Source organism: Saimiri boliviensis, chromosome 7 (genome assembly GCF_048565385.1).
Source record: "Saimiri boliviensis isolate mSaiBol1 chromosome 7, mSaiBol1.pri, whole genome shotgun sequence".
Lineage (NCBI taxonomy): Eukaryota > Metazoa > Chordata > Mammalia > Primates > Cebidae > Saimiri > Saimiri boliviensis.
Window position 1 is genome coordinate 10561195 of NC_133455.1, and position 23526 is coordinate 10584720.

At 43.3% G+C, this 23526-nt stretch overlaps 2 protein-coding genes across 10 annotated transcripts in view; both read left to right on the forward strand.

The window, feature by feature from the left end:
* Nucleotides 1–6263, forward strand: part of CLIP1 (CAP-Gly domain containing linker protein 1) — a 149700-nt gene extending 143437 nt beyond the window's left edge. For all 9 annotated transcript variants that reach the window (XM_039471897.2, XM_039471899.2, XM_039471902.2 and 6 more), the window contains 2 exons: nucleotides 3390–3514; nucleotides 4598–6263. In XM_039471897.2, the coding sequence (XP_039327831.2) occupies nucleotides 3390–3514; nucleotides 4598–4823 (351 nt within the window). In that variant the 3' untranslated portion in view covers nucleotides 4824–6263. The remainder of the gene's footprint in view (nucleotides 1–3389; nucleotides 3515–4597) is intronic.
* Nucleotides 6264–10141: 3878 nt separating this feature from the next.
* The window catches only part of VPS33A (VPS33A core subunit of CORVET and HOPS complexes), a 33018-nt gene continuing 19633 nt past the window's right edge, over nucleotides 10142–23526 (forward strand). Inside the window, exons 1-6 of the mRNA XM_039472375.2 lie at nucleotides 10142–10326; nucleotides 15051–15116; nucleotides 15843–15970; nucleotides 18347–18533; nucleotides 21592–21708; nucleotides 22966–23140. Of these exons, the coding sequence (XP_039328309.1) occupies nucleotides 10225–10326; nucleotides 15051–15116; nucleotides 15843–15970; nucleotides 18347–18533; nucleotides 21592–21708; nucleotides 22966–23140 (775 nt within the window). The 5' untranslated portion in view covers nucleotides 10142–10224. The remainder of the gene's footprint in view (nucleotides 10327–15050; nucleotides 15117–15842; nucleotides 15971–18346; nucleotides 18534–21591; nucleotides 21709–22965; nucleotides 23141–23526) is intronic.

The window sequence follows — 23526 nt, forward strand, 5'->3', positions numbered from 1 at the left end:
CATCTCTCAAAAAACAAAAACAAAAACAAAAGTAGACTGCAGCCTGGGTGACAGGGCATTTTTTTAAGAGCCTGGGCCAGGTGTAGTGGCTCACACCTATATTCCCAGCACCCAACACTTTGGGAGGCTGAGGCAAGAGGACTGTCTGAGGCCAGGAGATTGAGATCAGCCAGAGCAACAATAAATAGCAAGACCCTGTGTCTACAAAAAATAAAATTAGTCGGGCATGGTGGCATGCTCCTATAGTCCCAGTTACCCCAGAAGCTGAGGCAGGAGGATTGCTTGAGTCCAGAAGGTTGAGGCTGCAGTAAAAAAAAAGGTAGGGTTGGGGGCCTGGGCACAGTAGCTCACACTTGAAATCCCAGCACTTTGGTAGGCCAAGGTAGGCAGATTGCTTGAGCCCAGGAGTTCAAGACCAGCCTGGGCAACATGGGTGCTCCAGCCTGGGTGACAGAGCAAGACCCTGTCTCAAAACAAACAAAAATTTGTAAAAAGGGATTATATAAAGGCAAAGTATTCTGTATTTGTAAATATAATTGTATAACGCAACAAACATCCATCTTTTAATTTTTTTTTTTAAGACGGGGTTTCACCATGGTGGTCAGGCTGGTCTTGAACTCCCGACTTCAGGTGATCCGCCCGCCTTGGCCTCCAAAGTACTTGGATTACAGGCGTGAGCCACCACGCCCGGCCCATCTTTTTTCTTTTTCTTTTTCTTTTTTTTTTTTTTTGAGACGGAGTTTTGCTCTTGTTACCCAGACTGGAGTGCAATGGCGCGATCTCGGCCCACCGCAACCTCCGCCTCCTGGGCTCAGGCAATTCTCCTGCCTCAGCCTCCTGAGTAGCTGGGATTACAGGTACGCGCCACCACGCCCGGCTAGTTTTTTGTATTTTTCGTAGAGACGGGGTTTCACCACGTTGACCAGGATGGTCTCGATCTCTCGACCTCGTGATCCACCCGCCTCGGCCTCCCAAAGTGCTGGGATTACAGGCTTGAGCCACCGTGCCTGGCCGATCTTTTAATTTTGATATATTTTGGATGTATTAAGTTCAAAATTCAAAAGTACAAAAGCCACTTTTAAATTTTAAATAAAAGAAAACTCACCTTGAGATTTGTTTTAGCTGCCAGACATCTCCTTTGAGGGGCATGCAATGATTCAACGTTGTATAAACTTACATGGAGTAGCACGGTCCTCTTTTATGTCTACTGGGCTTAATAACTAACAGTGTCTTCTCTCCCCTTTCCTTTCTGCTTCGGTTGTTTCATCTGCTGCTGACAACACTTTTCTTCCAATCAGCAAATGGTTCGTTTCATGTTTCCTAATTTTTGTACAAGCATGTGTGTGTGTGTGTGTGTGTGTGTGTGTGTATGGTTTCCCACTAATGTCCATTGTTTGGCTTTTTCTTCCTCCTGCAATGGAGCTCTTAACACGAAAATGACTTAGAAAATGTACTTTGGGAAGTGAGGATGGACTCAGCAGGTCTGCCTTTAGAGGGCCTCCATGATGCTGGGGATATTCTGCGGAGAAAGACTGGAGTGATTGCTAACTTTGCTTCGTAACTTGCCCCAGCAGGAGAAAAAAAAACAAATATTTCTTTAAGAAGTAAAATATGTATGTGTGTGTGTGTGTGTGTGTGTGTGTATTTTAAATATTATAAAGTGGAATTTTTCAATTTACAGAAATGAGACCTTTTTATTATTTGTAGAAGAAGAAAGAAATTTTTTGTTTTTAAGTTAAAGTGCCCTTAGTTTGAAAGGAAATGTTTAGGACAAGAGCAGTCCCTCCTGTTGTGTCCCCCCTACCCCAGGGCTTGGCATAGGTGCTCTTCCTCTGGGTGCCCTGAACGCTGCCCTGTTGGTGTGCCAGGCTGTTTGTCCTCGGTTTGGAGAGAGCGTTAGCCCTCTCCATTTTCCCTGAGGACATGTGTACTTATCTCTCCACCATTACCAGTCAGCTGATAAAGGACAGTCTGAAGGAAATTTCCATATGACTTTTTCAAATCTACAGAATGGAAAAGTCTTAGATGAATTCTGGAGTTTAATGGAAGAACTAACCTTTTTATGCATTTTGTAAAGTGTGTGTGTGTGTGTGTGTGTGTGCGCGCACGCACGCGCATGTGTGAGACTTGTAGAATGCAAGATTTTATATATATGTTAGACACACACACACACACACACACACACACACACATATATATATATATATATATATATATTTTTTTTTTTTTTTCTATTTTTTGAGATGGAGTCTTGCTCTGTTGCCCAGGCTGGAGCGCAATGGCCTGATCTTGGCTCACTGCAACCTCTGCCTTCTGAGTTCAAGCAATTCTCCAGCCTCAGCCTCCTTAGTAGCTGGGCTACAGGCATGCATCAGTACACCCAGCTAATTTTTTTTTTTTTTTTTTTTTTTGTATTTGTACTAGAGACAGCATTTCACTATATTGGCCAGGTTGGTCTCGAACTCCTGACCTCAGGTGATCCACACACCTCTGCCTCCCAAAGTGCTGGGATTACAGGTGTGAGCTACTGTCCCCAGCCAATATTTTTTATGTGGTAGAATGATAACAAACTTGTGCCCATATATTCAGAAATGTAAGATTATGACTTTTGGAGAATGCAAGATTTTTTTTCCAATAAAAAAATTTTCTTATACTTTTTCAAGAATCAATAGCACTCCACCAACCCACAGATTTATATGTTTAAGAATAATTTCGGTGGGGTGCGGTGGCTCATGCTTGTAATCCCAATACTTTGGGAGGTGGGCAGATCACGAGGTCAGGAGTTCGAGACCAGCCTGGCCAATATGGTGAAACCCCATCTCTACTAAAAATACAAAAATTAGCTGGGCATGGTGGCATGCCCCTGTAATCCCAGCTACTAAGGAAGCTGAGACAGGAGAATCACTTCAACTCAGGAGGCGGAGGTTTCAGTGAGCCAAGATCCTGCCACTGCATTCCACCCTGGGCGACACAGTGAGAAGAAAAAAAAAAGTAATTTCATTTGCCTCAAAAACAAATGAAGTTTATCCATTTATACCTAGAAATATTCAATGAAGTATACTTTAAATGTTTTTTTAAAGATAAAATAGCATCTACTCAGTAAGGAACATTTGAAGAATACTGAAAGGTGTGAGGGGTTAAAAGAAACTGCCATAACTTCACCACCTAGACATGACCTCATTTAAGTTCAGCTCTTTACTCACACAATCTCAGCATTCCTGTCCTTGGAGAGTGAAAAGTATGGGTTCCTAACAGCCACTGTTGGCCTCTTTGGCACACTTTGCTGCCATAGCTTAAAGGCCTATACTTCATGACTTGTTGATGCTCCAGCTTATATATATATTCTTGCCATTTTACACATCTTACTTTCTTTTTTTTTTTTTTAACAGATTGATTTCCTAAATTCGGTAATAGTGGACCTTCAAAGAAAGAATCAAGACCTCAAGATGAAGGTGGAGATGATGTCAGAAGCAGCCCTGAATGGGAACGGGGATGATTTGAACAATTATGACAGGTATTTCATAGGGAAGACATACGGATTGTTGTAATCCCAGCACTTTGGAAGGCGGAGGCAGGTGGATCACTTGAGGTCAGGAGTTCAAGACCAGTCTGGCCAATATGGTGAAACCCCATCTCTACTAAAAATACAAAAGTTAGACAGGTGTGGTGACACATGCCTCTTTTTTTTTTTTTTTTTTTAAAGATGGGGTTTCACTATGTTGGTCAGGCTGGTCTTGAACTCCTGACCTCAGGTGATCCGCCCATCTTGGCCTCCAAAGTGCTTGGATTACAGGCGTGAGCCACCACACCCAGTCTAGAAACATGCCTCTTAATCCCAGCTCCTTAGGAGGCCGAGGCAGAAGTGCTTGAATCTGGGAGGCGGAGGTTGCAATGAGCTGAGATTGCACCATTACACTCAAGCCTGGGTAACACAGCAAAACCCTGTCTCAAAAAAAAGCCATACAGATTGGAACCTTAGTGTCATCAAAATAAATGTATGTTTTTAAAGTGAGCTTCTCTAGTGGATTGTAAAAAGACACAACAAAAAAAACCACAATTGTTTTTGCAGTTCCTTTGCCATAAATAGATTTTTGTAAATCTGGCAAGCAAGAGGAGACTACAAATGGTTTAACATGAAAATTTTAAATGTGAGGCTGTCACGGTGGCTCACGCCTGTAATCCCAGCACTTTGGGAGGCCAAGGTGGACAGATCACCTGAGGTCAGGAGTTTGAGACCAACTTGGCCAACTTGGCAAAACACCATCTCTACTAAAAATACAACAAAATTAGCTGGGCATGGTGGTGCGTGTCTGTAATCCCAGCTACCTGGAAGGCTGAACCCAGGAGGTGGAGGTTGCAGTGAGCTGAGATCATGCTACTGCACTCCAGCCTGGGCAACAGAGCAACTCCGTCTCAAAAAAAAAAAAAAAAAAAAAAAAAAAACAACCTTTAAATGTGGAATAATGTACTACTACCACTGATGCTCACAGACTTGGCCATAATTAGTTCTTGCTTAATTTTTAAATTCTTTGCAAGCATTCTTGTCTCTTCAGTTTCTTCTGATAAATTTTCTGATTTCACACATTAACATTTATAGTGATGATCAGGAGAAACAGTCCAAGAAGAAACCTCGCCTCTTCTGTGACATTTGTGACTGCTTTGATCTCCACGACACAGAGGACTGCCCTACCCAGGCACAGATGTCAGAGGACCCTCCCCATTCCACACACCATGGCAGTCGGAGTGAGGAACGGCCATACTGTGAAATCTGTGAGATGTTTGGACACTGGGCCACCAACTGCAATGACGACGAGACCTTCTGATGAAGCCTCAAGTGGAGAACTGGGCTTTCTCAGATGCACTTGCATTGACACAACATAACACCAGCATTGTGTGTGCAGATTTCGGGAGAACTCATATTATTTTTTACCCCATCAACAAATCTAGGAAAATATTTTGATCTTCAACAAATTACCCTTTAGTCTCCCCTTATGAGTTAGAATAATAAATATTTAGTAGGTGAAATTTCACCTCAGATTTTGTTTTCTTGGTATTTAAGTTTGAAGACATTGCACCAGATGCCATTACATTTATTGTCCCTAGACCTCATAGAAAAATCCCTACCCTTGCAATACCTTATTTAAGTAACTTTAAATTATGCCGTTACTTTTCATATTTGCACTAAAATATTTCCAGGCTGCATTTGTATATTTAGATTTTTTGGTTAAGCTTTGACACTGGAATGAGTTGAAAAAATGTGCCATTTTGCATTTTCATCTACTCATTTAAAGTATTTTATTCTTATTCAAAGAAATATCTGAGCTCTTTGCACTACCTGTTATCAGTAGTGCCTTTATTTCAGGCTTGATAATACTTAGGTGTGATTATAAAATCATGAAGCAGGTAAAGGGAGGGGAAACCCCCAAACTGCTGTGGGGACATTTTATAATCTCTATGCTGCACCCACTTACTCTACTGTGGTGTTTGGTTCATTAGTTTTGCATAATTTCGGCTTCTATATATTATATGTATATATTTTTTAAAAATCTCTATTTTGGGAAAAAACAAACACAATGTGTCTTTCTTTTTGGATACTTACCTTTATGAAAAGGGAAACACTTAAAATGATCATTAGGACATAACAATCTGAGCCAGAAATAACATCACGTGGCTTTGCAACTATTTTCATTTGTTTTCCTTTTATTTCTTTATTATATTTAAATAAATGGAGGAATTTTCTCCAATTTTTTTTCCTTCTGTAGCAGGTATCCCCAGCAGTCAGTTAACAATAGCCACTATAAAATGCCTAAATTAACCAATCTACAATCTTCCTTTACAAGTTTTTTTTTACTGTTTTTAGATGAATGTACGATGAGAAATTCAACATTAATAATTTTGGATTTTCTTATCACAAAAAAGAAAATGAAGGACCTCAAAGCACCAGAACAGTTTATCAACCATTTTGAATCTATTTATCTTCATTTGAATGTCTTCTAGAATATGTAAAAAGTAATAAAATGTATCTTCCATGTTACATGTACAATAAGAACTTCTATAATTGTATATATGCCTTTGATGTATTTTCCCCTGAAGATTATCAACCGTGTGTTTGACAGTGAATATTAAATCTGTTATGAGTTGAAATTTTTGATTATAAATGTAATACAAATTGTTTCACAAACAGAAAATATGTAAAGCAGTATTAAAATCTGGCCAAACAAGTGTTCTGTATCTACTTTAATAAATGCTTATTCTTTTTGTTTTGTTGGTTTTATTTTGTTTTAGACAGGGTCTCACTCTGTCGTCTAGGCTGGAATACAGTGGCACAATCATAGGTTGCTGCAGCCTCCAACTCCTGGGCCCAAGCAGTCCTCTCACCTCAGCCTCCAAAGTAGCTACGACTGCAGGCAAGTGCCACCACACCTGGCTAATTTTTTAATTTTTTGTATAGAGTGAGTCTCCTTATGTTGCCCGAGCTGGTTTTGAACTCCTGAGCTCAAGGCTGGGCATGGTGGCTCATGCTTGTAATCCAAGCACTTTGGAGGCCAAGGCGGGCAGATCCCCTGAGGTCGGGAGTTCAAGACCAGCCTGACCAACATGGTGAAACTCTGTCTTAAAAAGAATTTTTTAAAAAAAGAAAAAAAAAAGAACTCCTGAGCTCAAGTGATCCTTCCACCTCAGCCTCCCAAAGTGTTCAGAATACAGGTGTGAGCTGCCACACCCAGCCAATAAATGGTTATTCTTTTTTGCTAGTGGTAGTAAACTGATATTATTCTCAGGTTTGTCCAATGAGCAAGCCCTATACATCCATACAGCAATTTCTACTGCAGTCTTGTTACTAAACGACTTTTAAGAAATTGGTGGCTGGGCATCGGTGGCTCATTCCTGTAATCCCAACACTTTGTAAGGCTGAGGTGGGAGGATCACATGGGCCCAGGAGTTAGTTTAAGACTAATCTAGGCAATATGAGATCTCATCTCTCAAAAAAAAAAAAAAAAAAAAAAAATAGCTAAGCATGGTGACACAAATCTGTAGTCCCAGCTACTTAGGAAATTGAGGCAGGAGGATTGCTTGAGCCCAGGAGATAAGAGGCTGCAGTGAGCAATGATTGTGCCACTGCACTCCTAGGCAATAGAGTAAGACAGTCTCTTAAAAATTTTTTGTGGTATGTCTTTCTGTCCTTCTTAAAGTGTTTCGTGAGATATTTAGCATAATGTATCTATGGTTATCCATTACTATATCATGCCACATTACCTGACCAAAAAAAAAAATGTGTCACCATATGGTGCCAACTGTCTATTCATTCATGAAGTCTTAGAAACTAAAATGTCAATATGACATTTACAAAAATTATTACTGAACCAACTGAGTGCTAGTCCTTTGAACATGCTTTTCTTGTTTTGAGGCAAGGTCTCACTGTCACTCAGGTTGGAGTACAGTTGTGCAATCTCAGCTCACTGCAACCTCCGCCTCCAGTGCTCAAGTGATCCTCCTGAATGGCTGGGACCACAGGCGCATGCCACCATGCCTGACTAATTTTATTATTTTTTTTTGAAACAGAGTTTCACTCTGTCACCAGGGTGGAGCACAGTGGTGCCATCTTGGTTCACTCCAACCTCTGCCTCTCAGGTTTGAGCAATTCTTCTGCCTTAGCCTCCCAAGTAGCTGAAACTACAGGCATGTACCACCACAACCAGCTAATTTTTGTATTTTTAGTAGAGACGGGGTTTCACCATGTTGGCCGGACTAGTCTCGAACTCTGACCTTAGGTGATCTGTCCACCTCAGCTTCCCAAAGTGCTGGGTTTACAGGCAGATGCCACCGTACTGTCTAATTTTTGTATATTTGGTAGAGACGGGGTTTTGCTTCATTGACCAGGCTCAAACTCCTGAGTTCAAGCGATCTGCCCACGATGGCCTCCCAAAGTGCTGGGATTACAGGCGTTAGCCACCATGCCTCACCTAACATCCGTTTCATGAATACAGATTCACCCACAGGTAGATATTTCCAAAGTAGTTACTCCTTGAATAAGAATATTACTTCTAGGCCGGGTGTGGTGGCTCATGCCTCTAATCCCAGAACTTTGGGAGGCCAAGATGGGTGGATCATGAGGTCAAGGGGTTGAGACCATCCTGGCCAACATGGTGAAACTCTTGTCTCTACTAAAAATACAGAAAAATTAGCTGGGTGTGGTGGCACATGCCTGTGGTCCCAGCTACTTGGGAGGCTGAGGTGGAAGAATCGCTCAAACCCAGGAGGTGGAGGTTGCAGTCAGCCGAGATTGCACCACTGCACTCCAGCCTGGTGACAGAGCAAGACTGTCTTAAAAAAAAAAAAAAAAAAAAAAAAAAAAAAAAAAAAAAAGGAATACTACTTCTACCTAAATAATATGCTAAGACACAGTAGTTCTCAACTTTAGTACTGACCTTAGGTGACTAAAAGACTAAACAAGTCTGCAGTATTTGTAGAGGAACTATAGTAATTCAGCAATGTCTCTCCTGGTCTATAAAAGCACCTGTTGTTACTTAACCATTTTCTAGCATCCTGATCCTGCTTAGGGATAGTTTATCGTCCTTGTCTTAGGTACACTCATGCATGCTTGAGATTTCACTTCTTACAGTAAGTTATACCCTCATTTAACAGCTCATAACATGTCCTGCTGAACACAACATTTATTCTCACAGGTGTTAAAATGATGCATTCTCTTGGCTATGAGTCTGTAAATAGAAAAAAAAATTGTGTATTATCAGCCAGGAGCAGTAGAGGTATCTGTAGTCCCAGTTACTCCGGAGGCTGAGGCCATATGTTAGCTGGAACCCAAGAGTTAGAGCCCGGCCTGGACAACATAGGGAAATCCCATCTCTAATTATTATTTTTTAAATTCTCAGTTGAGGCTGGAGAACCACCTTGAAAACCAGGTTGAGAACTAACGCGTGGAAGCATTTCCATGTGTGTTAAATTGTTAAAATATCAATGTCCTTGTTGAAATAAGATTGAGAATAGAAGTTCTGGTTGAGTGGCTGCTTTTCCGCACCAACCACAAATACCACTTTTTGCTCGTTCAGACTCTGTGGTGAGTGCTTCTATACACTTCATGTAAAGTGTATAGAAGATACTGAAGGAAGCTATGCACTCGAAGAAGAAAATTTTCATCTTTGACCAGATTCCAAAAGCCCATGTCCACCCCAAAGTATCTAAAAGCTTATGTCCTACTAATACTAAGCTTATTGAGCAATTAAATTCCAGGCACCCAGCTAAGCTTCTCACGTGGACTACGTGATGTAATTCATACCTTCTTTGATCCTCACTACAACTCACAGTTAACATGGAATTTTACTGAGGCAAGTGATAGGACCTGGATTTCAGAAGCAATACTATTCGTGTGAAATGCCATGTCGCTGTAAAAGTCTGTTAGGAAGGGATTACCAAAAAAGTCCACTCAAAATTCCCTCGATCCCTATATTCATACATTTTAGCTCACAAATCAAAACAGTCTTCATTAGTGCAAAGCTAAGAATCTTGTGACTGCTATAATTTAAAAGATTTGCGCAGTGGGTGGCGGCGCGCAACTGTGGTCCCAGCCTCTCCGGCGCCTGAGGTGGGAGGATCACTTGAGCCCGGGAGGTGGAGGCTGCAGTGAGCTATGATTAAGTCACTGCACTCCAGCCTGGGCGACCTGTCGAGGAGTCCCTGTCTCAAAAATATGTCTTTTTCTATCCAAGTTTAGCCTTAAGATATGATTTTACAGCAAGCACCTTTGCTGAAAATAAAAATTCGCGATTTTTAAAAGAGACTAGAGAGTTGTTTTTGTTTTTTTTTTTTGATACGAAGTCTGCCCAGGCTGGTCCCGAACTCTCGGCCTCAAGAGATTACTCCTACTTCGCCTTCTTAAAGTGTTAGGGATTACAGTCGTGAACCACCGAGCCTAGGCTTAGTCCACATCTTTAAAATCGCCTTTCAGCGCCAGACGACTCCTGGAGTGACGCAGGGTCTGAAACGCGAACTGAGTCTTAGCAGGAGTCTGAACCACCACCGGGGTAGAAGAAAGAGGTGGACACTAGGGCCAGACGAGATAGAAGCCGAACCCGGCGATTCCAGTTTCCGGGTTGGCGTGCGCAGCCGCACAGGTCACGTGGACGCGTGGTCACGTGACTGCGTCCATGGCCCTCCCGTTGGAACCAGTGGACGTGGTGGACATTGTGGGGCAGGGGGTGGTGGGGCAAGATGGCGGCGCACCTATCTTACGGGCGAGTCAACCTGAACGTGCTGCGCGAGGCGGTGCGTCGCGAGCTGCGCGAGTTCCTGGACAAGTGCGCGGGAAGCAAGGTGAGGGGCGGGAGGCAGCAACACCGCCCTCGCCTCCCCTAGTCCGGCCTGCCTTAATCCGTTCTCTGACCGCCTGAACTCGCGGTGTACGAGGTCCCCAGGGCTTCCCAGGAGGCGAGCCTCAAGGCCTTTCTACCTGCACCCCTGTGCAGGCGTTAACGATGAAGTGGGGGGGGGGGGGGCCTGGGCGAACAGCCTGGAGCCAGAGTGGCTTCCAGATTGTTTTGTGAGAGCGGAGTAAGCCACTGTGCTATCCTGGCTCCTGATAAGCCGGTTTACGTCAGGTGCCTCTTCTGCTGCCTGCCGAGGCGCGGGACGGGTGGGCGGCCCAAGAATGTGGATGGTCAAGTGTCCATTCATTACAGGGATCATACGTGTCAGTACATATCGTAACGTTAGAAAGTCTCTTGAAACACCAACACCTCACAACCTGCTGTTCACGCATGTTAGTAGAGACGTTGTAATCATTTGGGCTTTTAAACCGGCCTCCTAAAATCGTATTTCTTCTCTAGTAGCACCCTTTTCACAAGGGAATCAGGAACTAGATCAGAGATTTTATAGAATTTTTTTTTTTTTTTTTTTTTTTTTGAGATAGAGTCTTGCTCTGTCGCCAGGCGCTAGGCTGGAGTGCAGTGGCGCAATCTTGGCTCACTGCAACCTCCGCCTCCCAGGTTCAAGCAATTCTCCTGCCTCAGCCTCCCGAGTAGCTGGGACTACAGGTGCACGCCACCACGCCCAGCTAATTTTTGTATTTTTTAGTAGAGACGGGTTTCACCATGTTGGCCAGGATGGTCTCGATCTCTTGACCTCATGATCCGCCCGCCTCGGCCTCCCGGAATGCTGGGATTACAGGCGTGAGCCACCGCACCTGGCCAGGATTCCTTTTAAATGGTATCACCCCTTCCTCATCCCCTTAGGGTTAATCAGTCACCCTAAGTAACTGACAGTACAACTGTGAAAGGTCCAACTGGGGAGCCTCAGTCTTGGAGAGAGCAGAACCCCAAGAAGTAGAGAGGGTGCTAGCAGCCTTTGAGAGAAGAAAGCAGGCTAAATCATAGGGGTCCAGTTTCAGTTCAGCGAAGGATGCTGAAATCTGAGTAACATCGTGGATTGTATCAATGTCAATATCCTGTTTGTAATATGTTACCCCTGGAGGAAACTGAGCAAAGTATATAGGGGCTCCCTCTGTATTATTTCTTTTAACTAAATGTTAATATACAATTATTTAAATAAATATTTCAATTTAAGAAAAAGAAATGATACTGGAGTTTAGTAGTAGAAATACTCATAGGGGCCCAGAGCAATGACTCGGGGTGTCAAAAAGTCATAGGTTGGAGTCCTTTCTCCCTTACACACTGTGTGATTCCAGATCTCTATATGGCCTTGGAAAGTACTTAAACTTAATGAGCTTTTAAGAATTTTCTCTTTTCGCCTGGCGTGGTGGAAGAGGAGGTGCAGTGGAATCACAGCACTTTGGGAGGCCACGGCAGGCAGATAGATCGATTGAGCCTAGAGTTGGAGACCAGCCTGGGCAACATGGCGAAATCTCATCTCTACTACTAAAAAAAATAAAAAATAAATAAATGAATAAAATTAACCTGGTGTGATGGCACACACCTGTAGTCCCAGTTACTCTCACCGAAGCCTGGGAAATCGAGGCCGCAGTGAGCGGTGATTCCACCACTACCCCTGTCTCAAAAAAAAAAAAATCCTCTTTTGTCAAAATAAGATTTGTAATACCTATATCATAGGTTTTAATTTTGTATAATTGACAATTTCCATATGGCTCGATCTAATAATACCATAACACAGATAATACAGTCAACTAAAGTTCCTTCTTTCTGTTCAGGACACTGATTACTTCTGATTTTCTCAGGACCAACAGTAGCATTGCTTTCCCTGGATGCGATTTTTCTTTAGATTAAGTATGTAAATGTGTTCAGAGCTAATTTGTTTTTATTTGGCTGCACTCAGTGGCTCATACCTGTAATCCCAGCACTTTGGAAGGCCGAGGTGTGTGGATCACCTTAGGTCAGGAGTTAGAGACCAGCCTGGCCAACATAGTGAAACCCCATCTCTACTTAATTGGCCAGCCATGGTGCTGCATGCCTGTAATCCCAGCTACTCAGAAGGCTGAGATAGGAGAATCACTTGAACCCTGGAGGCAGAGGTTGCAATGTGCTGATATCACACCATGGCACTCTAGTCTGGGTGACAGAGCAAGATTCCATCTCAAAAACAAAACAACAACAAAAAACCCCAAAATGTTTTAATTTCTTTTTTCTGCTTTATTATTACTATTTATTATTATTTATTTATTTATTTAAAGAATAATAAGAAAAAGAATAAAGAAGAGGAAGAAAGAGAAAGAGGAAGAGGGAGAGAGAATGGGGGTATTGCTTTATTGCCCGGGCTAGAATGCAGTCTAAATATGGGTATGCCTATAATTGTCCTTAATAATGGAGACATAAAAGAAAATGAGGGAAGAGAATAACAAACAAGGAGCCAACCGACATTTCGTTTAAACTTCTAAGTTGATGTGATGTGGTACTGATAAGAGTGTATATTTTGTATATTTAAAGTGGAGAGTTCTATAAATGTTAATTACGTTTACTTGTTCCAGATCTGAGTTCAAGTCCTGGATATCGTTGTTAATTTTCTATCTCATTGATCTGTCTAATATTAATGTTGAAGTCTCCCACTATTATTATGTGGGAGTCTAAGTCTCTTTATAAGTCTTGTATGTCTGCATATTCCTGTATTGGGTGCGTATATATTTAGGATCTTAAGCTCTTCTTGTTGCATTGATCCTTTTATCATTATATAATGTCCTTCTTTGCTTCTTTTGATCTTTGTTGCTTTAACGACTATTTTATCAGAGGCAAAAATTATAACTTCTGCTTTTTATTTATTTATTTTAGCTCTCTGTTTGGTTGGTAAATCTTTCTCCATCCCTTGTTTTGAGTCTTTGTGTATCCTTGAATGTGAGATGGATCTGGATGCAGCATACTGATGGGTTTTAGTTTTTTATCCAAATTGCCTGTCTGTCTTTCGATTGGGGGATTTAGTCAATTTAAATTTAGAATTAATAATGATATATGTGAGTTTAATACTGCCATTTAATATTAGCTGGCTATTTTGCCCATTAGTTGATGTAAATTCTTCATCATATTGATGCTCTTTTTGGTATTTTTTTAGAAAGGCTGATACTGTTCGTTCCTTTCTATGTGTAGTGGTTCTTTCAGAAGCTCTTGTAAAGCAGGCCTGGTGGTGATGAAATCTGAGTGCTTGCTTATTCACAAAAAACTTTATTTTTCCTTCACGTATGAAGCTTAGTTTGGCTGGATGTGAAATTCTGGGTTGAAAGTTCTTTTCTTTAAGGATGTTGAATATTGGTCCCCACTCTCTTCTGGCTTGTAGGGTTTCTGCTGAGAGATCTGCTGTAAGTCTGATAGGCTTCCCTTTGTGGGTAACCTGACCTTTCTCTCTGGCTGCCCTTAGTATTTTCTCCTTCATTTCAACCCTGGTGAATCTGACGATTATGTGCCTTGGAGTTGCTCTTGTTGAGGAATATCTCTGTGGTGTTCTCTGTGTTACCTGGAGTTGAATATTATCCTGCCTTAGTAGGTTGGGAAAATGTTTCTGAATAATATCCTGAGGCGTGTTTTCCAGCTTGGATTCATTCTCTTCGTCACATTCAGTACACCTATCAAGCGTAGATTAGGTCTTTTCACATAGTCCCATATTTCTTGGAGACTTTGCTCGTTCCTTTTTATCCTTTTTTCTCTAATCTTGTCTTCTTGTTTTATTTCATTGAGTTGGTCTTCGACCTCTGATATCCTTTCTTCTGCTTGATCAATTCGGCTGTTAAAACTTGTGCATACTTCACATAGTTCTTGTATTGTGTTTTTCAGCTCCATCAATTCCCTTATTTTCCTCTCTAAATTGTATATTCATGTTAACATTTCGTCAAACCTTTTTTCAAAGTTCTTAGTTTCCTTGGATTGGGTTGGAACAAGTTCTTTTAATTCACAGGAGTTTCTCATTATCCACATTTTGAAGCCTGCTTCTGCAATTGGAACACACTCGTTCTCCATCAAGCCTTGTTCCGTTGCTTGATGAGGAACTGGGATCCCCCGCTGAGGGAGAGGCGTTCTGATCTCGGGTATTCTCAGCCTTTTTTGGCTGTTTTCTTCCCTTGGTTGTAGACTTATCCATCTGTGGTCTTTATAATTACCATCTTTGTAATTGGGTTTCTGAGTGGACGTCCCACTTACTGATTCTCAGCGCCGAAGTCTGAGCAACCCACTGCGCCGACTAAATCAGCGGCGTTAAGATTGACGGTGCTTTTCTGACTCTGCACCAAGAACCGACGCTCCGAGGCGCCGGCAAAACCGCCTCACTGGTCACAAGAGTCGCGCTGGCGACCCGTGGGGCTCCTCCGCTGGGAATCTCCTGGTGCGTGAGCAACAAGAATTCATGTGAAGGTGTGGCGTCCTCTCGTTCTTTGCACTTTCATTGGGAGCTACAATCCCGAGCTGCTAGTGATCAGCCATCTTGGATCTCTCTCTTATTTTTTAAATCTTGTAACACAAGGAGTAACTTTTTTAATCACCAGAGTTCAAAGCAAATAATCCTTCTGTTTGTTATAGGCTATTTTCTATTGATACTGTTTAAATTCCTGATATTAACTATAATAAGAGAATGTTTCTCCCTTCTCACAGGCAATAGTTTGGGATGAATACCTAACTGGACCCTTTGGCCTGATTGCGCAATATTCACTATTGAAGGTAAATGAGCTATTTGGGTTTTGTTAGGGGAATAATAATTCTGTACTTCAGCTGTTATGATAGGATTTTATATTTCTTCCTTAATCATTGCTTTGCAAAGCTGTTTGGTCTTTATAAACACTGATACTAGTGCCCAATTAACATGTTGTATCCATTGGCCAGTGGTTCTGTACTGATCCCAACATTATATTATGTAACCATTACCTGATGTTTTTGAGAGTTCATTATGTAAGAGTCATTTGAATGCTGCTGCAATAACAGTGGCTTTAGGGCCGGGCGTGGTGGCGCACACCTGTAATCCCAGCACTTCGGGAGGCTGAGGCAGGTGGATTGCATAAGGTCAGGATTTCAAGACCAGCCTGGCCAACATGATGAAACCCCGTGTCCACTCAAAATACAAAAATTAGCTGGGCGTTGTGGTGGGTGCCTGTAATCCCAGCTACTCTGGAGGCTGAGGCAGGAGAATCACTTGAACCCAGGAGGTGGAGGCTGCAGTGAGCCTGCACTCCAGCCAGGGCAACAGAGTGAGACTCCCTCTCAAAAAAACCAAAAACAGTGGCTGTATACTGAAACTTTGTTCTGTATATATTTGGCTTCGAGGGAATCTAAATTTTGATATTAAAATATTGATATGCACTTGACTGGAAGTGTTTATGATTTCTGAGTCTGAAAATGATAGGTAAATTTCAGTCTTTTTGTTAACCTTTTGTGTATGTGTTTGCCTAGGAACATGAAGTGGAAAAAATGTTCACACTTAAAGGAAGTCGTTTGCCGGCAGCTGATGTCAAGAATATTATTTTTTTTGTCAGACCGAGGCTAGAGTTGATGGATATAATTGCTGAAAACGTGCTCAGGTATCTCAGAGCTTGTGTTTGATCTAAAAGAGTTTGGTCCCTATCATGTTTTTAATGTATGAGCTCCCTCTCATGGAAGACCCTCACTCTTGCCAGTGCTAGGTGGTCTTTTGGAAAACTGAGATAGGCGTGGAAGAATATAAAAGAGAAGATGAGGGCTGGGGGAAGGTGAGATGGTTAATAGGTACAAAAAAAAATAGAATGAATCAGACCTACTATTTGATAGCACAACAGGAGGACTATAGTTAATAGTAACTTAATTGCTTTTTTTTTTTCTTTTTTTTTCTTTTTTTTGTATTTTTAGTAGAGGCAGGGTTTCACCATGTTGGTCAGGCTGGTCTTGAATTCCTGACCTCATGATCCATCACCCTCCTTGGCCTCCCAAAGTGTTGGGATTACAGGTGTGAGCCTTTTTTTTTTTTTTTTTGAGATGGAGTTCACTGCAACCTCCATCCCCCCACCCCCGGATTCAAGCCATTCTCCTGCCTCAGCTTCCTGAGTAGCTGGGATTACAGGTGTGCACTACCACGCCTGGCTGATTTTTTGTATTTTTAGTAGAAATGGGGTTTCACCGTGTTAGCCAGGCTGGTCTCGAACACCTGACCTCAGGTGATCTGCCCACCTCGGCCTCCCAAAATGCTGGGATTATAAGTGTGAGCCATCAGCCACAGCCTTAATTGCATAGTTTTAAACATAAAGAGTGAGGCTGGGCAAGGTGGCTCACACCTGTAATCCCAGCATTTTGGGAGGCCAAGGTGGGTGGATCACTTGAGGTCAGGAGTTCGAGACTAGCCTGGCCAACGTAGTGAAACCCCATCTGTACTAAAAATACAAAAATTCACTGGGTGTGGTGTCACGTGCCTGTAATCCCAGCCACCTGTGAGGCCGAGGCAAGAGTCTTCTAAACCTGGGAGGCCGAGGCAAGAGTCTTCTAAACCTGGGAGGCCGAGGTTGCAGTGAGCCGAGATCCTGCCACTGCACTCCAGCCTGGGCGACAGAGGGAGACTCAGTCTCAAAAAAAAAAAGAGTGTAATTGGATTGTTTGTAACTCATTAAGTGCTTGAGAGGATGTGTCCCCCGCATTCTCCACGATGTGCTTATTTCACATGGCATGCCTATATCATAACATCTCATGGACCCCATAAATGTATACACCTGCTGTGTACCTCCAAAAAATTAAATATGTAAAAGAGAGAGGATGGGAAACTGAGGAAGTCGTTCTCAGCAGTTTGAGAGAAGGATCATCTTCTAACCCCATTCTTTAAGGATAGCCAAAAGTTTAAACGTGTCAGTAAAACGACCCTGATTTTAAAAAATAAGCCTCCAGCAGTTATTTTTAAATATACTGCATGTACTTGAATTTCATAAGCAAAAAAAAAAAGAGCTGATTAAAATTTAATACAGCATCCAGTCTATAGAGGAAGTGCTCCCAGCCCAGTCTGCACTCTGTGGTACAATTGATTGATGTAGCCCCTAAAATCTTAAAAGCATAAGGGCTATTTTTGGAAGTCTGCTGTCATTGAGAGTAGGGGTGGGAGTCAAGAGTGATCTTTCATTTTAATTTAAGACTCTTTGTGGCTGCCATTTGTATTTAGTGAGACACAAATATGTATTTCAGTAAACTTCAGAGCTTTAATGCCCCATAGACAGTTTAAGAGAATACTAAAAAAGTACTAGCCAGGACTCAATGCTGCTTTTCTGTCGGGGAAGAAAGAGAGAGTGGGTGCGGCTGTAACAGTTTGGGTCTGAGAGTCAGTTTTTGGTTATTTTTTTGAGACACAGGCTCACTCTGTTGCCCAGGGTGGAGTTCAGTGGTGGGATCTCTGCTCACTGCAACCTCTGCCTCGTGTGTTCAAGCGATTCCCGTGCCTTAGCCTCCTGAGTAGCTGGGATTACAGGCATACACACCACCACACCCGGCTAATTTTTGTATATTTTATTAATTTATTTATCTTTGAGACGGAGTCTTGATCTGTTGCCCAGGCTGGAGTGCAGTGGCATGGTCTCAGCTCACTGCAACCTCCACCTCCCAGATTCAAGCAATTCTCCTGCCTCAGCCTCCCAAGTAGCTAAGATTACAGGTGACTGCCACCATGCCCGCCTAATTTTTTGCATTTTTTAGTAGAGATGGGATTTCACCACATTGGCCAGACTGGTCTTGAACTCCTAACCTCAGGTGATCTGCCCACTGTGTTCTCCTAAAGTGCTGGGATTACAGGTGTGAGCCACTGCACCCGACCTGAGAGTCATTATTTATATGATTTGTCTAGCCAGCTTTATAGTGCCTAGGATGTGCCAGGTAATAAGGATATACAAAGCAAAATGGTCCATGACTCTTAGGAGCTCATAAGCTAACAAATGTTACTTCCTTTGCAGTGAAGATAGACGAGGCCCAGCGAGAGATTTCCACATTCTGTTTGTGCCACGCCGTAGCCTGTTGTGTGAACAGCGGTTGAAGGATCTGGGTGTCTTGGGATCCTTTATTCATAGGGAAGAGTACAGCTTAGATCTCATTCCGTTCGATGGGGATCTCTTATCCATGGAATCGGAGTGTGCATTCAAAGTAAGTTTGGTGTTTCCTTAACATCAGGCATTAATTTTTGCCCACTTTATGAGTGTGAAAGTGTCGCAGTATTGTTGTAATTTGTGATTACTGTGAAGCTGAGTTCCATTTTTTGTGTTTATTGATGTTTAAGATTTTCTCTTCAGCAAATTGTTCATTTTCTTTCCCCTTTTCTTCTTTTTGGGTAATTCTTTGTATATTCTGGGTGTCGATCATTATGGATTATAAAAGCTGCAAGTGTCTTCCCAGTCTGACTTGTCTTTTAACTTTGTTTATAATGTCTTTTGTCATGTAGACATTTCCCATTAAAAGTAGTTAAATTTTTTTTTTTTTTTTTTTTTTGAGACGGAGTTTCGCTCTCGTTACCCAGGCTGGAGTGCAATGGCGCGATCTCGGCTCACCGCAACCTCCGCCTCCTGGGCTCAGGCAATTCTCCTGCCTCAGCCTCCTAAGTAGCTGGGATTACAGGCACGTGCCACCATGCCCAGCTAACTTTTTGTATTTTTAGTAGAGACGGGGTTTCACCTTGTTGACCAGGATGGTCTCGATCTCTCGACCTTGTGATCCACCCGCCCCGGCCTCCCAAAGTGCTGGGATTACAGGCTTGAGCCACCGCGCCCGGCCATTAAATTTTTAAATAATAGCTTTATTATAACTCACAATACTGGCTGGGCGCTTTGGCTCACGCCTATAATCCCAGCACTTTAGGAGGCTGAGGCGGGTGGATCACCTGAGGTCAGGAGTTCCAGACCAGCCTGGGCCGCATGGCGAAACCCCATCTCAACTAAAAATACAAAGGTTAGCCGGGTATAATCCCAGCTACTCAGGAGGCTGAGGCAGGAGAATCACTTGAACCCAGGAGGCAGAGGCTGCAGTGAGCCAAGATTGTGGCACTGCACTCCAGCCTGGGTGACAGTGGGAGACTATCTCAAAAAGGAAAAAAAAAAAAACGACTCACAATACCATGAAATTCTCTCCTTGACGGTTAGAATACATGGTTTCTAGTGTATTCACAAAGTTGTGCAGCTATCACCACTGTCGAAGTGTGGCACATTTTAACCACCCCAAAAAGAGCCCGTGCCCGGTGGCAGTCCATCCCTCTCCTTCCTTTCCCCAGCCTCTGGCAGGCACTAATCTAGTTCAGTCTGTTTGAATTTTCCTATTCTGGAGTTTTCTTTTCTTTTTTTTTTTTTTTTTGAGACGGAGTTTCACTCTCATTACCCAGGCTGGAGTGCAATGGCGCGATCTCGGCTCACCGCAACCTCTGCCTCCTGGGTTCAGGCAATTCTCCTGCCTCAGCCTCCTGAGTAGCTGGGATTACAGGCACGTGCCACCATGCCCAGCTAATTTTTTTGTATTTTTAGTAGAGACGGGGTTTCACCATGTTGACCAGGATGGTCTCGATCTCTCGACCTTGTGATCCACCCGCCTCGGCCTCCCAAAGTGCTGGGATTACAGGCTTGAGCCACCGCGCCCGGCTATTCTGGAATTTTCTTTCTTTTTTTTGAGACAGAGTCTCACTCTTTTGCCCAGGCTGGAGTGCAGTGATGTGATCATACCTCACGGCAGCCTTGACCTCTAGGCTTGAGTGATCCACTAGCCTCAGCCTTTTGATTAGCTGAAACTACAGGCATGTGCCACCACACCCGGCTAGTATTTTTAAAATTTCCTTTATTTCTATTTTTATTTTGTGGAGAGACAGATCTCACTATGTTACCCAGGCTGGTTTTGAACTTATTCTGGAGATTTCTTAGAAATGAAATCATATAATACGTATGTGGTCTTTGTGTGTGGCATCTTCACTTAGTGTCATGTTTTCAGGGTTCGTCCAGGGTGTAGCCTGTGTCAGGGCTTCATTTCTTTTTGTTGCTGAATAGCATGGCATTGTAATGATACGATTCATCAGTTGATGGACACCTGATGGGCTGTTTCCACTGTTTGGCTGTCATGATATTTTTGAGAAAAGTTTTTTTGTAGATGTATATTTTCATTTATCGTGGATATACCTAGGAGTAGAATTGCTGACTCATAGGGCAACTCTACATTGAACATTTTGAGGAGATGCCAGACTCCTGCGCTGAAGCTGTACCGTTTGTACTTCCAGCAGCAGTGTGTGAGGGGTCCAGTTGCACATCCACATGGACACCCTTGTTGTTCTGTCTTTTTTTGGATTATCACTTTGTCACCCAGCCCGGAGTGCAGTGGCGCGATCTCAGTCTCAGCACACTGCAAACTCTGTCCCCCGGGCTCCAGTGATTCTCCCACCTCAGCCTCCTGCGTAGCCGGGATTACAGGCACACTCCACCAACCTGGCTAGTGTTTGTATTTTCAGTAGAGATCGGGTTTTACCATGTTGGTCCAGCTGGTCTCGAACTCCTGACCTCAGGTGATCCACCTGCCTCAGCCTCCAAAGTGCTGGGATTACAGCCATGAGCCACTGCACCCAGTCTTCCCAGGTGGTTTTGTGTGTATTTTGGAGGTCCTTTTTTCAATGCAAAAATATATATATTTTATGAACTGAGATTATACTCAAGGTTGTTCAACTTGTTCTTTTCATTTCTCAAGAGATTGTGGCTTTCAGTTGTCACTTGTCGTGAAAATCTGCTTCATCCTTTGTAAGAAGGATGCAGTATCTGTCCTGTGGTCTTTTGCATTTCTGGGCATTAGCATGTGGTTCTCCCAGCATGTCCTGCCAGAGTTTACACTCACCAGTGAATAGGACCCCATGTCTCAGTGTAAGTCTGTGTTCTACAGTCTTTTATTCAAGAGCTGATTCAGAAGAGCTGGCATGCTGGGTGAACAGTTTTCTTCCAGAAGCCCCAGCTCTGCCCAGGAAAGGTGCTTCCATGGCTGCACCCGCCCTTGGGGCTGCCAGCCTTAGGGCCTAGACTGGCAGGCAGCAATTTGGAAAATGAACTTGAGTCCCCAGTATTCCTGGCACAGGGTGAAATAACCGGAAATGATTATATTATCTGTTGCTGTGCCCCAGCCCCAGGAACAGAGAGGGGCCCCTAGGAGGACCCCGTGGCCTGGCAGTAATTGGCCTTTCCCCTCACAGGAGTGCTACCTGGAGGGCGACCAGACGAGCCTGTACCACGCAGCCAAGGGGCTGATGACCCTGCAAGCCCTGTACGGAACGATCCCCCAGATCTTCGGGAAAGGAGAATGCGCTCGGGTGAGAACCGGCTGCTTTCTGGTGGCAAAGGAGGGGCCCTTCACACCCCAAAAGGGAGCAGGAACGGGAAGCTCCTTACACACAAATTCAGTTGATCCTAACTATTTATGAATACTGTACTTGTGAATTTGCCTGCTCATTAAAATGCACTTAGAACCGTCCACGTTAGTATTCCGGGTGCTTTTATGGGTGGGCACAGTGGTGAGTTTGAGTAACCAACTGTGCATGTTCCCATCTTAGGCAGGGTGACCCTCCACTTTCGCATTTCAGCTCTCAGACTGCCAGCAAGTGTCCTTTTCACAGTCTCACTGTCATGCTTTTCACACATTTGTACATTTTTTGGTGATTTCACTACTTAAAATGGCCCCCAGTCGTAGGGCTGAGGTGCAGTCTGGTGTCCTGAGCACAAGAAGGCTGTGATATGCCTGGCAGAGACATTGCATGTGTCAGAGACACTTCATTCAGGCACAGAGAGCTGGGACTGTGAGTTCAAGGTGAATGATAACAATGATGTTAAGTCAGGCATCTTTTTTTTTTTTTTTTTTTTTTTTTTTTTTTTTGAGACGGAGTTTCGCCCTTGTTACCCAGGCTGGAGTGCAATGGCGCCATCTCGGCTCACCGCAGCCTCCGCCTCCTGGGTTCAGGCAATTCTCCTGCCTCAGTCTCCTGAGTAGCTGGGATTACAGGCACGCGCCACCATGCCCAGCTAATTTTTTGCACTTTTAGTAGAGACGGGGTTTCACCATGTTGACCAGGATGGTCTCGATCTCTCGACCTTGTGATCCACCCGCCTCGGCCTCCCAAAGTGCTGGGATTACAGGCTTGAGCCACTGCGCCCGGCTAGTCAGGCATCTTTAAGCAGAAACACATATAAAACTGGGTTCTGTGTTGATCATTTGACAAAAACGTTGAGATCAGAGGCTCACAGGAAGCTAACTCTGCATTTCCCCCAGGAACAGTGGTCCCATCTTCGCTAATTTAGTGTTTACAGTGACTTCATAGAACATAACTACTGCAAATCCCAAGAACAGACTGACCTGATTTTATGCCTCATTGGCCAATGGCAGCTCCCTTGGCGCCAGTGTCGGGACGGGTGCCGGCAGCAAGGCGCTTTCTAGAGCTGCGCATTTCTTAGCAATGCACTCTTCCACAGTTTTCTCCATTTTTACTTTTTTGATTTTCTTTCTGGTTTTGGACAAAATTTAAAATCTGCTGGTTCCCAGGAGGGCCCCACCTCATCCAATGTTTTGTTTCCAGCAAGTGGCCAATATGATGATCAGGATGAAGAGAGAGTTTACAGGAAGCCAGAATTCAATATTTCCTGTTTTTGATAATCTCTTGTTGCTTGATCGGAATGTGGATTTATTAACGCCCCTTGCCACTCAGCTGACATATGAAGGACTCATTGATGAAATTTATGGCATTCAGAACAGTAAGTACATGATGTCTGTTTCTACTAATAGGTAATATGAGAAGAATATCTTTTGTGGAGGCTGCTGTTTGTATATTGGACACTTAAGCGGATTTGAAGTCAGAGATCCAATTTTAATGATGATTTCAAAGTGTAGATTAATACAGACCCTTTTGTAAACCATTTGGCAACATATAAAACTTTTCTTTTTTTTTTTTTTTTTTTTTGAGACGGAGTTTCACCCTTGTTACCCAGGCTGGAGTGCAATGGCGCAATCTCGGCTCACCACAACCTCCGCCTCCTGGGCTCAGGCAATTCTCCTGCCTCAGCCTCCTGAGTAGCTGGGATTACAGGCACGTGCCACCATGCCCAGCTAATTTTTTGCACTTTTAGTAGAGACGGGGTTT